Genomic DNA, 14,100 nt, shown 5'->3' on the forward strand with positions numbered 1-14,100 from the left:
AGGATATGAAGGTTTGGCTTGTAAATGTCCCAGACAGCTGATGTGTTGTGCACTGAAGTCCACAAGCGAAGGGAAAAGGTGAGAGGAGGAGAGTGCGTCGATGCGAGAAGGAATTATGCTGTTTGTATGTGGCTGCTATGAAAGTTAACTGTGTTTGCGTGTGATCAGGGGTGTATTCATTCAACCGATTCTGTTGAAAAACATTTCTTAAACGGAAGCATAAGGAACGAAATGGGGATAAACATACCCAAATTTGTCCAATATAAACTCTCGTTTGCAAATGTTGCACTAATGATTACACTCTAGATCAGCTAGATGCAGGCAAGAGTGCAAGGTGGTATTGAATGTGTCACTGACTGTCACCTTCATTACTCAAATTGTTTCTCTCGACCTGTAAAATTTCATTCATAGGCTAGGTTGTAGCAACCTCATGACGGGTATAGGGAAAATCGAGTATCATGTAGTAACCTAAACCAATCGATGTTACATTGAGCTGGGTGAATGGAATATGAATGACATTCATCCAATAGATGTAGCATCAGTCAGCTTGTTAGTTTTATTTGACTAATTTCAAATGTTCTATTGTAATGAAATCCAAAGAAGTTTATAGAAGGCAGTATTTCACAATAATATTCTCCACGAAAGTCAGTATGAAGGTTTGCGCTCAGGCTAGAATGAAAGGTGGCTGGTACGTAGGAGAAAAAATATCTAGAGAGTTCAAAAGGTAGTCGCACTTTAAAACCACGAAAAGGAAAGACCCAACGTGGCCGAGATGTAAGATAATATACTTAATTAGTATTAAAGGACATTTATGGCACTTTTCAACCTCATTCATTATCTCCAGCACCTAATCAATGTAAGATAATATACTTAATTAGTATTAAAGGACATTTATGACACTTTTCAACCTCATTCATTATCTCCAGCACCTAATCAATGTAAGATAATATACTTAATTAGTATTAAAGGACATTTATGCAACTTTTCAACCTCATTCATTATCTCCAGCACCTAACCAATGTAAGATAATATACTTAATTACTATTAAAGGACATTTATGCCACTTTTCAACCTCATTCATTATCTCCAGCACCTAACCAATGTAAGATAATATACTTAATTACTATTAAAGGACATTTATGTCACGTTTCAACCTCATTCATTATCTCCAGCACCTAACCAATGTAAGATAATATACTTAATTACTATTAAAGGACATTTATGTCACGTTTCAACCTCATTCATTATCTCCAGCACCTAACCAATGTAAGATAATATACTTAATTACTATTAAAGGACAATTATGCCACGTTTAAACCTCATTCGTTATCTCCAGCACCTAACCAACATCTACAATATGTGAAAATAGCACAATTTCTATGATCTGTGGTTCAAAAGATAAGGAGGTCCTAAAATAATACTTCTCTGTGACATCACATGGTAGGATTAAACGTTTTTTTTAAAACAGTGAAAACATTTTTTAAAACATTTTCAAAACCTGCAACAAGTTTCTATCCAGAGGCAGGGTGTTTTCTTGCTCTCCACGTCACCGCGAATCTCATAGTGTTTGAAAAAAAACAACATTTTCTAAAACAGTGATTAACTTTTGATGATGTCATCGGGTAGAACTTTTTAACTAAAGGCTGAAGCGTATTCTCCTTTTTTTGGGGGTTTGTTTTTACAGCACCTTGCACTTTCACCCTCTTGTATTCTTTCCTGCAATAATCTCCCCGTTTTCTTTCTAGTTCATCCAGCAGATCATACAGCCTCCAGTCCAGGACGCCTGCGAATTTCTGATTTGTCACCTGCTGAAAGACATGGATCAGCTGACCAAAGCCCTGGGGAAGGGAACTGATGACACGGTCACCACCGTCCACCTGATAGTCAGATCCATTCTGGAACCACCACCGACCAATCACTGTAAGGACGTTCATTTCAAAGGGAATTGTTTGAGTTTGGCAGGTACTCACACTCAAGCCATAAAAAGGAGAAAAAAAACAAGACGGCCGGGATGTAAAATATACTTAATTTAAACCCATGCTGGAAAGAAAACACAAAGTGCCGTTGTAAAGTAACAAAATAGCTTTATTTTTATGTTTTAGTATATATTTTGTTCCTTTTTATGGCTTAAGTGCGAGTACCTGCTGAACTCTGCTGTTTACAATTATAAAAGCTATAAAAAAAAAAGACTATATAGCACACTAGTAGCCCCATCATTGACTCGTCGTGTCTTTGTTTCTAGTGCCGGCTGACAATGATCCCCAACTCTCAACTAAAGAGGCCAGAAATACCTGGGAGACAACTGTTGCTACTGACATCATCACTCCTCAGTTGAAGGTGAATCCTTTTGGATAATATTTTCAGTTGGCTAGTACTGTACAGCGTGATTAAAGATATTCTATTCCAGCTTTGACAAGGACAATGACAACCATTTGTGTGTGTCATCACAGAACCTTGACCAGCAGCTGAGGGAGGTGAACGCCACCATCAGAGACGACTCCCGTGTCTCCTCTAACTTCGTCATGAGGGTGACATTTGGGGACGAGTGTCCGTTGTCCTCCCTGCCTCAGGGCTCCCAGGTCCACTGTTCAGGGGTTTGGAGCTGCAGAGAGAGGGTGTCCCTACTCAGCCTCACCCACATCGTAGAGCAGAATGACGGAAAGGACAAGCTGCCATTACTCTGGAGGTTCCTACAGAAGGTAAACAGTCATGAAGTGTCTTTGGGTTTTTCGTAAACGCTCTGTAAGTATGTATTATTATTATTATTAAATATGTGCTCTTTCTTGCTATTGTATGTGGTAAAATGTCAACAGCATATTTGAATGGTTTCTTTGTGATTCTGGGACATTTTTAAATCACATGATCGGCTGCTTTATTCATTTGGTGATTTAACAGGAGGCGGAGTTTCGGCTGGTCAAGTTCCTTCCTGATATCCTGACCCTACAGAAGAGTCTGGTGAACAAGTTCCAGAACTCATCAGACCTGATGGATGTCTCCATCAGAGAGTTCATCCAAAGACAGTCAGGTAACTGCATCGTAACAATCCATCCTTGGTACTATGCAACACAGTTACCAGCCGAGTTATTGACGATTTGCCCAATTTCATATAGATTTCCTTAAAAACAGAATTTTGTGATATAAAAAAAATTGTTCTCAATAAATGTTAATCTTCTAACAGGACCAATGAGAGTGTGGTACGAGAAGCGAGTCCAGATATTTCTGAACACATGGAACCTGCTCAGAGTATCTGTAGCCACCAGTGAGTTACCCTGTCCTCTATAAAACATGGCAGGTTGCCCTTACGACCAGAATGAATAGTCAAAAACAAGAATCTACTGTTTAGTGTGTGGTTTTGACAGCTCCTGTCTGTGAATAATGAACGTTGTCATTGTGTGTGTGTGTGTGTGTGTGTGTGTGTGTGTGTGTGTGTGTGTGTGCAGATGAGATAAAGATCCCAGAGGACTTCTGGAAGGAGGATTTGGACCTGGACAGTGACCTCCAGTACCTCCTGCCGCGGCGCCAGGGTCCAGGCTTGTGTTCCACGGCTCTGCTAAGCCACCTGGTGGCCCTTCACAATGAGCTGCTGCACTCTGTGGACCGCCACACTGGGGAAGACACCAGGTACACTAATGAAGAATGAGAGATAGTTCCACCGAACTATTTTAAATGGCCATCTACTGTTATAATCTCCACCGGGCACAGCCAGAAGAGGGCTGGCCACCCCTCAGAGCCTGGTTCCTCTCTAGGTTTCTTCCTAGGTTCCCGCATTTCTAGGGAGTTTTCCCCTAGCCAACGTGCTTCTACATCTGCATTGCTTGATGTTTGGGGTTTTAGGCTGGGTTTCTGTATAAGTACTACATCTGCTGATGTAAAAAGGGCTTTATAAATACATTTGATTTCAATTAGATTGTTTACTCAAAACGATATGTTAGGATTTTGTTCATTTGTTCAAATGACCATTTGTATCATCACCACAGTTTTCGCTCTGCACTGAAAAGTGCTTAATATTGAAAAATTGGGGATTGTATTAACAGTGGACTAATGATCAAAATATGGGAAGCAATTAATAAAGCAATGAACAGTATAAATTAAATAGGTTAAAGCCCGTTGACTGAATAGGTGGTTACTTTCTGCATCAACAGCTACAAGGTGAGCCTGTCAGAGCTGACAGAGCTGCATGTGATCCGCTATGAGCTGGAGAAGGACCTGCTGCCCCTGGTGCTGTCTAACTGCCAGTACAGCTTAGAGCGTGGCAAGGAGACCCTGTCTGAGTACGACCTGCCCAAGATCCAGCAGCAGGTTCTTACCCGCTTCCTGCAGGGCAAGCCTCTCATCACACTGACTGTAAGTCCAGGGCTTGGTTCCATTTCAGTCCGTAGTCACTTTCTATAGTTCCTACCCTTTCAGTGTTCACAGATCTGAGTGGAATATTGGACTATTAGTGGAAGGTAATATGGCACTCACTGACTGAACCAATGTGTTGACTTTCAGGGAATCCCCACTCTGGTCACCAGACACGAGAGAGATTATGACATCATTTTCAAAATGGTGAAAGGAAATGTGTCTCAGGCAAGTCGTTCTTCATCATCAAACTTGTTTTTGTTTATACTCTTAATATGGCATGTAATTATTCACTTCACTTTACAAAAAATATTAAAATGTTGTAATGTTGTTTCTTCTAGGAGCATCTGCCATCGCTGACCCTCACAGCCCTGTCCAGGGATCTGCAGTCGTACAGTGAGGTGTGTGAAGCCCTGAAGGCTGTAGAGCTGGCTCTGGGCTTCCTGTCCATGACTGGGGGAGATTCCCAGATGCCCCTGGTCTGCTACCTGGAGAACATGCTGAAGATGGGCGAGCAGATGGACTCTAACATCCTAAAGGTGACACAGCCCCGCCACACCATTTATGATATTACATGAAACACATGACTTGGTTTGGTCAATATCAACTTAAACTGAGACTCGGCAACAGGATGATGTCACAAACAGCACTGCAGACATTGAGATGAACGTGATGCGATACTTCTCTCTCTCACAGTCACACAGAGAGTATCTGTGCATGTGCACGGCTGTGCGATTCACTCTGCTACAACGTGAACCAAAACAGCAGAGAGGTTTAGCCCTCGCACTTCAACGCTCTTAATTGTTTAGAAATCAACCAGATATTGCTGTTTTTTATTTTGTGCATCGCTAATTCTACCTTAAATGCAAGTGGTGAATTGTTTTCAATGTTCCTAACGTGTGTTCTATGCGGTCCCGTTTCTGTAGGCTCTGGGCAGGTGCAGTCTGAAGCACTGTGTGGCTCTGTGGCAGCTCCTGTCTTCCCTCAAATCAGAGAACATGCTGAAGAGTCTGAAGAGGGTAAGACACGTTCAGACCAACCAACGAGATACAGAACATGACACAATCATCCACAAAACATGACACAATCATCCACAAAACATGACACAATCATCCACAAAACATGACACAATCATCCACAAAACATGACACAATCATCCACAAAACATGACACAATCATCCACAAAACATGACACAATCATCCACAAAACATGACACAATCATCCACAAAACATGACACAATCATCCACAAAACATGACACAATCATCCACAAAACATGACACAATCATCCACAAAACATGACACAATCATCCACAAAACATGACACAATCATCCACAAAACATGACACAATCATCCACAGAACAACGTGACTGTGTCAATTGTGTGAGTTCTTTCTGAGAGAGGGTTCAATGTTTTAAATTCAAACGTATTACATTGTAAAATGTTAAGTTAGTATTTGTACAGCTGAGAGAGTTTCCTCCCTCTCTCCTCTTCAAGGACCCTTTCTCTGGGGTGTCTGCAGAGTACCAGCAGCCTCTGGAGGAGGAACAGAAGAGACTGCTCCAAGGATTCATCTCCAAGGGTCACGTTGACACCTGGCTGCTGGAGATGCACGAGTTCCTCCTGCTGAATCTGGGGAAACCACATGTCTCAGATACCTACAGACCAGACTGGAGGTGAGGTCAAATGGCAACCATGGAGGAACTCTGGGTCAAATCATAGGTTCCAAACCATGCAACGATATTCACTCATTCTAACTTTTTAAAGGGATAGTTCACTTTTCTAGTTTGGCTTGTTTTGTGGCTAACATTTTTTCGAGTATGTAGCAATCATAGAAATAAGAATGAACAGAACAGGCTTGGAAGCTTTAACCCTGGCAATTGATTGGTAAACTCATGGGTACACTTGCAATGGCTGCCTGGTATTGTGATGCAATAATTTGTGTATTTTGGAATGTTCTATCAAATGATGCTAACTGATGTGGCTCATGCAATGGAATGTATTTTTTGTAATTTAAGCAATAAGGCACAAGTGGCAGTGCTGTATCATGAATACAGTCACGGGTAAATGGCGGCGTTCGACCCGGCGCGATAAATCAAATCAAATGTATTTATAAAGCCCTTCTTACATTAGCTGATATCTCAAAGTGCTGTACAGAAACCCAGCCTAAAACCCCAAACAGCAAGCAATGCAGGTGTAGAAGCACGGTGGCTAGGAAAAACTCCCTAGAAAGGCCAGAACCTAGGAAGAAACCTAGAGAGGAACCAGGCTATGAGGGGTGGCCAGTCCTCTTCTGGCTGTGCCGGGTGGAGATTATAACAGAACATGGCCAAGATGTTCAAATGTTCATAGATGACCAGCTGGGTCAAATAATAATAATCACAGTGGTTGTAGAGGGTGCAACAGGTCAGCACCTCAGGAGTAAATGTCAGTTGGCTTTTCATAGCCGATCATTCAGAGTATCTCTACCGCTCCTGCTGTCTCTAGAGAGTTGAAAACAGCAGGTCTGGGACAGGTAGCACGTCCGGTGAACAGGTCAGGGTTCCATAGCCGCAGGCAGAACAGTTGAAACTGGAGCAGCAGCACGGGCAGGTGGACTGGGGACAGGAAGGAGTCATCAGGCCAGGTAGTCCTGAGGCATGGTCCTAGGGCTCAGGTCCTCCGAGAGAGAGAAAGAAGGAAAGAAAGAAAGAGATAATTAGAGAGAGTATACTTAATTCACACAGGACACCGGATAAGACAGGAGAAATACTCCAGATATAACAGACTGACCCTAGCCCCCCGACACATAAACTACTGCAGCATAAATACTGAAGGCTGAGACTGGAGGGATCGGGAGACACTGTAGCCCCATCCGACGATACCCCCAGACAGGGCCAAACAGGCAGGATATAACCCCACCCACTTTGCCAAAGCACAGCCCCCACACCACTAGAGGGATATCTTCAACCACCAACTTACCATCCTGAGACAAGACCGAGTATAGCCCGCAAAGATCTCAGCCACGGCACGATAGCTCTTATAAAACTGTGACCATCATGTTCAAATAACAATGAATTACATATTTTCATACATTTTATTTTGATATGTCAAGTCATACAATTTCATTCTTTCACCAGAAGATAAAGTCCGGACAAAAATCTGGTTGTTAGTTATTTTAGCCATGTTGCTACAGATGCGACCCAGTCGTTAATTATTTTTGCGTAGTTGCTATACAAAAGGACTGGTCGTCCGTTCTAAACAAAATGGTTGCTATGCAGGCTGGACAACGTTCTTGTCGCTAGCTAGCTATGTATGGTACTACAGAGATCGAAACATTGTTTCCGAGGTTGGACAGGCAGACAGTGAGGCTTATATTAATCCCTAAGGGAGTCTATTGACGCACCGGTGCATCAATCTAAGTAACATAATAAAAAAATCCCCGTCAAAATTCCTCAGTTTAAGCTTGAGATACCTGATTTGCATGGGCTGTGTCTCAATCCACTGTATCCACCTATGTCGGCCTTCCGCATCTGTAGTGGAAGATGGTCGAGATACAGTTATGACCACTCATTGAAAAGGGGAGATTCTCATGAACACGATGTTGTTCTCCGTTTAGCTCTACGACCCCCATAAGTGTCACAGGACTCGTCTCAAGGTAACCCATACAAACAAATGGAAGTAGCTTTGTGCCGATAAAAATAAGGAGTTAAATATGTGTCCAAAAATGTTTTCGAATTCCTGAGCTTTCTTATATATCCTGGATATAGGACAGACACTTCAAAACCTTATTCCTTTTTGGACTGTCTTTTTTTACATTTATGAATGTGTTATTCAATGCATTTCTATGGACTATAGTAGTAAAGGCCAATATTTGATTTTTAAAAATGTATTTAGATTTTTTTTTATACCTAAATGGGTCCTAAAACTAAAAATCAAACTGCTAAATGATCCATGGTATGACCGCCCCAACTGCTTAGACTTCTAGAGGTTAACTCCCGTTGTACCAAGCTAAATGCTAGGCAGGAAGTTGATAAATACAGGAGATGATTCGGACAGCAACATGAACAAGATATATTTATGGAGGCGCAGTGATCATTTTCAGATGGAACTGTTAGCAGGCATAGGTGTGTCTGTGACGGCCAATACAGCACGGCTTAGAGCTGCTCGTCCACTCAGCATCCAGGATCCAAACGACCAGTTATTGTCAGTTGAGTTGACTCAATAAATCACAGAACAGATTGAAGGGCACACTTACTGCTTTTACTTCCTGTCATGGGTACACTCAAAATGGCTGCCAGTCCACCCATTATGGCATCATTGACTTAAAAGGAGACGCCCTTTCTGTTCATTCTTATTTCAAATTTCTATGGTAGCAATGCTAGTAGAAACAGCTTGCATCTGTTAGCACAAAGACACCAGCTAAATGGACCAGAAGTCCCTACAAGAATAGTAAATGAACAAAAAGTTGACCAGCTGGGGACATTTTGTTAGTCCCAACAAGGTCAAATGCTATTTCTAGGGGGGTTAGGGTTAAGGTTAGAATTAGTGTTAGGGTTAGAATTAAGTTAAATATTAAGGTTAGGAGCTAGGGTTAGTTGTAGGGTTAGGGTTAGGAGCTAGGGTTAGGTTTAGGGTTAGGATAAAGTTTAGGTTTTTGGGTTAGGGTTAGGGTTAAGGTTAGGGTTAGGGTTAGGGTAAGAGTACGGATTAGGGTTAGGGTTAGGGTTAGGGGTTAGGGAAAATAGGATTTTGAATGGGACTGAATTGTATGTCCCCACAAGGTTAGCTGTACAAGACTGTGTGTGTGTGTGTGTGTGTGTGTGTGTGTGTGTGTGTGTGTGTGTGTGTGTGTGTGTGTGTAGGTAAGTAAAGAAATAAAACGACAGTAAAAAGACATTTGAAAATAAGAGTAGCAAGGCTACATACAGACACCGGTTAGTCAGGCTTATTGAGGTCGTATGTACATGTAGGTATAGTTAATGATGAACAGAGAGTAGCAGTAGCGTAAAAAAGAGGGGTTGGCGGGTGGCGGGACACAATGCAGATAGCCCGGTTAGCCAATGAGCGGGAGCACAGGTTGGTCGGGCCAATTGAGGTAGTATGTACATGAATGTATAGTTAAAGTGACTGTGCATATAAGATAAACAGAGAGTAGCAGCAGCGTAAAAAGAGGGGTTGGGGGGCACACAATGCAAATAGTCCGGGTAACCATTTGGTTACCTGTTCAGGGGTCTTATGGCTTGGGGGTAAAAACTGTTCCAATACTCTACTTAGCAAATTGGATGTAGTCTCTCACAGTGCCATCCGTTTTGTTATCAAAGCCCCTTATACCACCCACCACTGCGACCTGTATGCTCTAGTCGGCTGGCCCTCGCTACATATTCGTCGCCAGACCCACTGGCTCCAGGTCATCTATAAGTCTATGCTAGGTAAAGCTCCGCCTTATCTCAGTTCACTGGTCACGATAACAACACCCACCCGTAGCACGCGCTCCAGCAGGTATATCTCACTGGTCATCCCCAAAGCCAACACCCCCTTTGGCCGCCTTTCCTTCCAGTTCTCTGCTGCCAGTGACTGGAACGAATTGCAAAAATCACTGAAGCTGGAGACTTACATTTCCCTCACTAACTTTAAACATCAGCTATCTGAGCAGCTAACCGATCGCTGCAGCTGTACATAGTCCATCTGTAAAAAGCCCTTCCAATCTACCTACCTCATCCCCCATATTGTTTTTATTTACTTTGCTGCTCTTCTGCACAACAGTATCACTACTTACACACCTTCATCTGCTCATCTATCACTCCAGTGTTAATCTGCTAAATTGTAATTACTTTGCTACTATGGCCTATTTATTGCCTTACCTCCTCATGCCATTTGCACACACTGTATATAGACTTTATTTTTTTTCTATTGTGTTATTGACTGTACGCTTGTTTATTCCATGTGTAACTGTGTTGTTGTTTGTGTCACACTGCTCTGCTCTTATCTTGGCCAGGTCGCAGTTGTAAATGAGAACTTGTTCTCAACTAGCCTACCTGGTTAAATAAAGGTGAAATAAAATAAATAGTCTGAGGTCTGAAATCACAAGACTTTTCCTCTCTCTCTCTCTCTCTCATTCTACCTTGTTAGTGTCAAAGAGACGTTGGCTGGATACATGGACCGCAAAGAAGTAGAAGTCCTGCCTGACGTGGAGGCCTCCTTCCCAGACGAGATACTCCTCTCACAGATTGTAGAGACCTGGAAATTTACTGTGACTTCCCAACAGGAATGGATTATGTAATTGATCAACTGTCCATTTGAATGTAAATGGCTACTATAAACAATCAGGGAAATGCTAGAGTAGATAACAGGAGTAGCCTCTCATAAACACCATTTGTTATTAGCCTTTAAGTGATAGCACAGTACAGTATGTGCCCCACTGACACTCCAGATGTAGACAGAGCATATTCAAATGGTAAATATGAAGAATCATGCCTTCCTCCATGCAAAAAAACTGCTTTGAATGTGATTTTCCCTGACTGTTAGAAGTAATATTTTTTAGTGAATCTTTTTTTTATGTTCATTTTTGGGGGAAATATAATTTACGTTGAGATTTTATTCAAACTTTTCTATATTTTTTTTTGATGAAGTGTAAAATTGTTTATATTTTTCTCGTTTTTACCTCGTTTTTTAAAAATAGGTTCGCAATCTTCAGACTGTTGTTATTTGGCGTTTCTTCCAAGATAATATATCCTGACACCATTGACTTTAGATCAGTGGGTGCTATGGGTCCATTTTGTCTAATTTGCAGCCTTGTTAGTGAATGCCATTAGAATTGTATCTGGTTGAGAATTCAGTATAGCCCTCATCTCCAAAACATATAACTTTTTAGTTTTTTGTTCTGATTGAATATGAGTAGATTCTTTGCTTTGTCTTAAGTCATTTGTCCAATCATGACATCCTGAATTAAAGGGGCTGGAGCCATCATCGCACTTTGAGATGCCATTATATCATGGCTGTCCTTCACTGTTTTCCACCACAAATGATGTGCCGTATCCTGCTAATATCAGAGAGAAAGCAATTCTAAGACTTGGTTAAAATGTAAAATCAAGTTCAAATGAAATAAATAATTTGCACTCATTTTTTATAGGGTTTTCACTTTGTTTTTAAAAGTGTAAGTTCATCAAATTTATGTTTGGGTCAAAATTAAGTTAATCTTAACTGAATGAACATTTACCCTTTTTAATGTAGTCAGTCCAGTTTAGATCATAAAAGCATATCATGGACACATTCATCCAAAACACAATCAAGATTGCTTTCACTTTTGGGCCGAATTAATTTATTTCAATTAACTGATTTCCTTATATGAACTGTAACTCTGTAAAATCTTTGCTTTCAGTATATTTAAAACTGAACAATTTCAAAGATTTTACAGAGTTACAGTTCATATAAGGAAATCAGTTAATTGAAATAAATTAATTCGGCCCAAAAGTGAAAGCAATCTTGATTGTGTTTTAGATGAAGTTGTGTCCATGATATGCTTTTATGATCTAAACCGGACACGTTAAGGGTAATTGTTCAATTGTATATCCATTTTTAAATGATCATAATTTTAAAAACAAAGTGATATAATCATTTGCACTCAACATTTCTAGAGGGTTTCCATTTAAACTTGATAAAATGTCTCGGTTCTTCCATGGCCTGCACACTCAGACATGTCACCCATTGAGCATGTTCAGGATGCTCTGGATTTGACGTGTACGACAGCGTGTTCCAGTTCCCGCCAATATCCAGCAACTTCGGACAGCAATTGAAGACGAGTGGGACAACATTCCACAGGCCACGATCAACTCTATGTGAAGGAGATGTGTTGCGCTGCATGAGGCAAATGGTGGTCACACAATATACTGACTGGTTTTCTGATCCACGCACCTACCTTCTTTAATGGTATGTGTGACTAACAGATGCATATCTGTATTCCCAGTCATGTGAAATCCATAGATTAGGGCCTAATTTATTTCCTTATATGAACTGTAACTCGGTAAAATCTTTGAAATTGTTGCATGTTGTGATTAAATATACTGAACAAAAATATAATCTATGGGATTTCACGACTGGGAATAGAGATATGCATCTGTTGGTCACAGATACCTTTAAAAAAAGGTAGGTGCGTGGATCAGAAAACCAGTCAGTATCAGATGTGACCACCATTTTCCTCATGCAGCGCGACACATAACCCCCTGAAGTCGGTTACAACGTCGAACTGCAGTCAGGTCAAAACCCTGGTGAGAGTTTGTGTAGAAATTCTAAGGTTGTTCAAACCTACAGTTTCATCAGCTGTCAGGGTGGCTGGTCTCGGATGATCCCGCAGGTGAAGAAGCCGGATGTGGAGGTCCTGGGCTGGCGTGGTTAAACGTGGTCTGCGGTTGTGCAGCCGATTAGACATACTGCCAAATTCTCTAAAACAACGTTGGTGGCTTATGGAAGAGAAATTAATATTAAATTATCTGTCAACAGCTCTGGTTGATATTCCTGCAGTCAACATGCCAATTGCACACTCCCTCAAAACTTGAGTCATCTGTGGCATTGTGTTGTGTAACAAAACTGCACATTTTAGAGTGGCATTTTGTCCCCAACACAAGGTGCACCACTAATGATAATGCTATTTAATCCACTTTTTGATATGCTACACCTGTCAGGTGGATGGATTATCTTGGCAAAAGGAGAAATGCTCACTAACAGGGATGTAAACAAATGTGTTAAAAATTTGAGAGAAATAAGATGTGCGTATGTAACATTTCTGTTATCTTTTATTTCAGCTCATGAAACATGGGACCAACACTTTACATGTTGCGTTTATATTTTTGATCAGTATATAATTGTCATGTTCACACTGCATCAAACTTTTTTGTTGTTGAGCAAAATACAAAATGTACACATTACACATTAGATAACCTCTCATTGTAGGGTTGAGCGACAATAACAAGGCTATCTTGGCTGATTACTGATAATATTCCATAATGTCCAACGGCACACACCAACAACAAAAACAGAACGACAGACACGACTACGTAGCGTTGCACTGTGGTGGCATAAATATGGATAGCTTTTGGCGTTCATGAACATTGCTGGAGAAGTGTTCACCAATAGTTGTATTACATTTGATGATTACAAGCAGCACTGAGGTACGTATGATGTGATGCAGACCTGCCAACCTTAATTTTTTTAGGAGGACCACTTCAGCGCAGCCCCGGCGGCCTTGTATACCCCACAACAGCGCAGATGCGACACCAGTGATTGTTTTGCCGAAAATTGCCTCAGTAGGAATGGTATGCTACAGACTTACGAGTACTTGGTAATTAAAAAGTGAAAGCAATCTTGATTGTGTTTTTGGTTGAATTGTGTCCATGATATGCTTTTATGATCTAAACTGGACTGACTACATTAAAAGGGTAAATGTTCATTCAGTTAAGACGAACTTAAGTTTGATCCAAACATAAATTTGATGAACTTACCCTTTTAAAAACAAAGTGAAAACCCTATACAAATGAGTGCAAATTAATTTCCAGTAGCTAACTGGAAATATGTTGCAAATGTACAATCATGCTCTCCCTAGGATTTTCTGACAATGTGGTGCTGCTGTAGGCCTAAGGTTGGGTAGAGAGGAGGTCCGGGACGGGGCAGTCAACTTCCCCCTCAAGAAGTTGGCTACTAATGGCCACTTCCTGAAACTTATTAAGAGTCTTAAATTATATCAAACAATGTACCCAACACAGTTTGATCCTAAATTAAATGGA

The 14,100-nt window shown here is 41.1% G+C and overlaps 1 protein-coding gene across 1 annotated transcript in view; it reads left to right on the forward strand.

Annotated features, from left to right (window-relative positions):
- Positions 1-11,311, forward strand: part of LOC120019934 (E3 ubiquitin-protein ligase rnf213-alpha-like) — a 59,266-nt gene extending 47,955 nt beyond the window's left edge. The window contains exons 45-56 of the mRNA XM_038963345.1: positions 1,746-1,920; positions 2,243-2,337; positions 2,451-2,699; positions 2,896-3,025; positions 3,179-3,259; positions 3,441-3,621; positions 4,143-4,344; positions 4,492-4,569; positions 4,683-4,880; positions 5,268-5,360; positions 5,840-6,018; positions 10,454-11,311. Of these exons, the coding sequence (XP_038819273.1) occupies positions 1,746-1,920; positions 2,243-2,337; positions 2,451-2,699; positions 2,896-3,025; positions 3,179-3,259; positions 3,441-3,621; positions 4,143-4,344; positions 4,492-4,569; positions 4,683-4,880; positions 5,268-5,360; positions 5,840-6,018; positions 10,454-10,604 (1,812 nt within the window). The 3' untranslated portion in view covers positions 10,605-11,311. The remainder of the gene's footprint in view (positions 1-1,745; positions 1,921-2,242; positions 2,338-2,450; positions 2,700-2,895; positions 3,026-3,178; positions 3,260-3,440; positions 3,622-4,142; positions 4,345-4,491; positions 4,570-4,682; positions 4,881-5,267; positions 5,361-5,839; positions 6,019-10,453) is intronic.
- Positions 11,312-14,100: the final 2,789 nt, after the last annotated feature.

Source organism: Salvelinus namaycush, chromosome 25 (genome assembly GCF_016432855.1).
Source record: "Salvelinus namaycush isolate Seneca chromosome 25, SaNama_1.0, whole genome shotgun sequence".
NCBI classification, from domain to species: domain Eukaryota; kingdom Metazoa; phylum Chordata; class Actinopteri; order Salmoniformes; family Salmonidae; genus Salvelinus; species Salvelinus namaycush.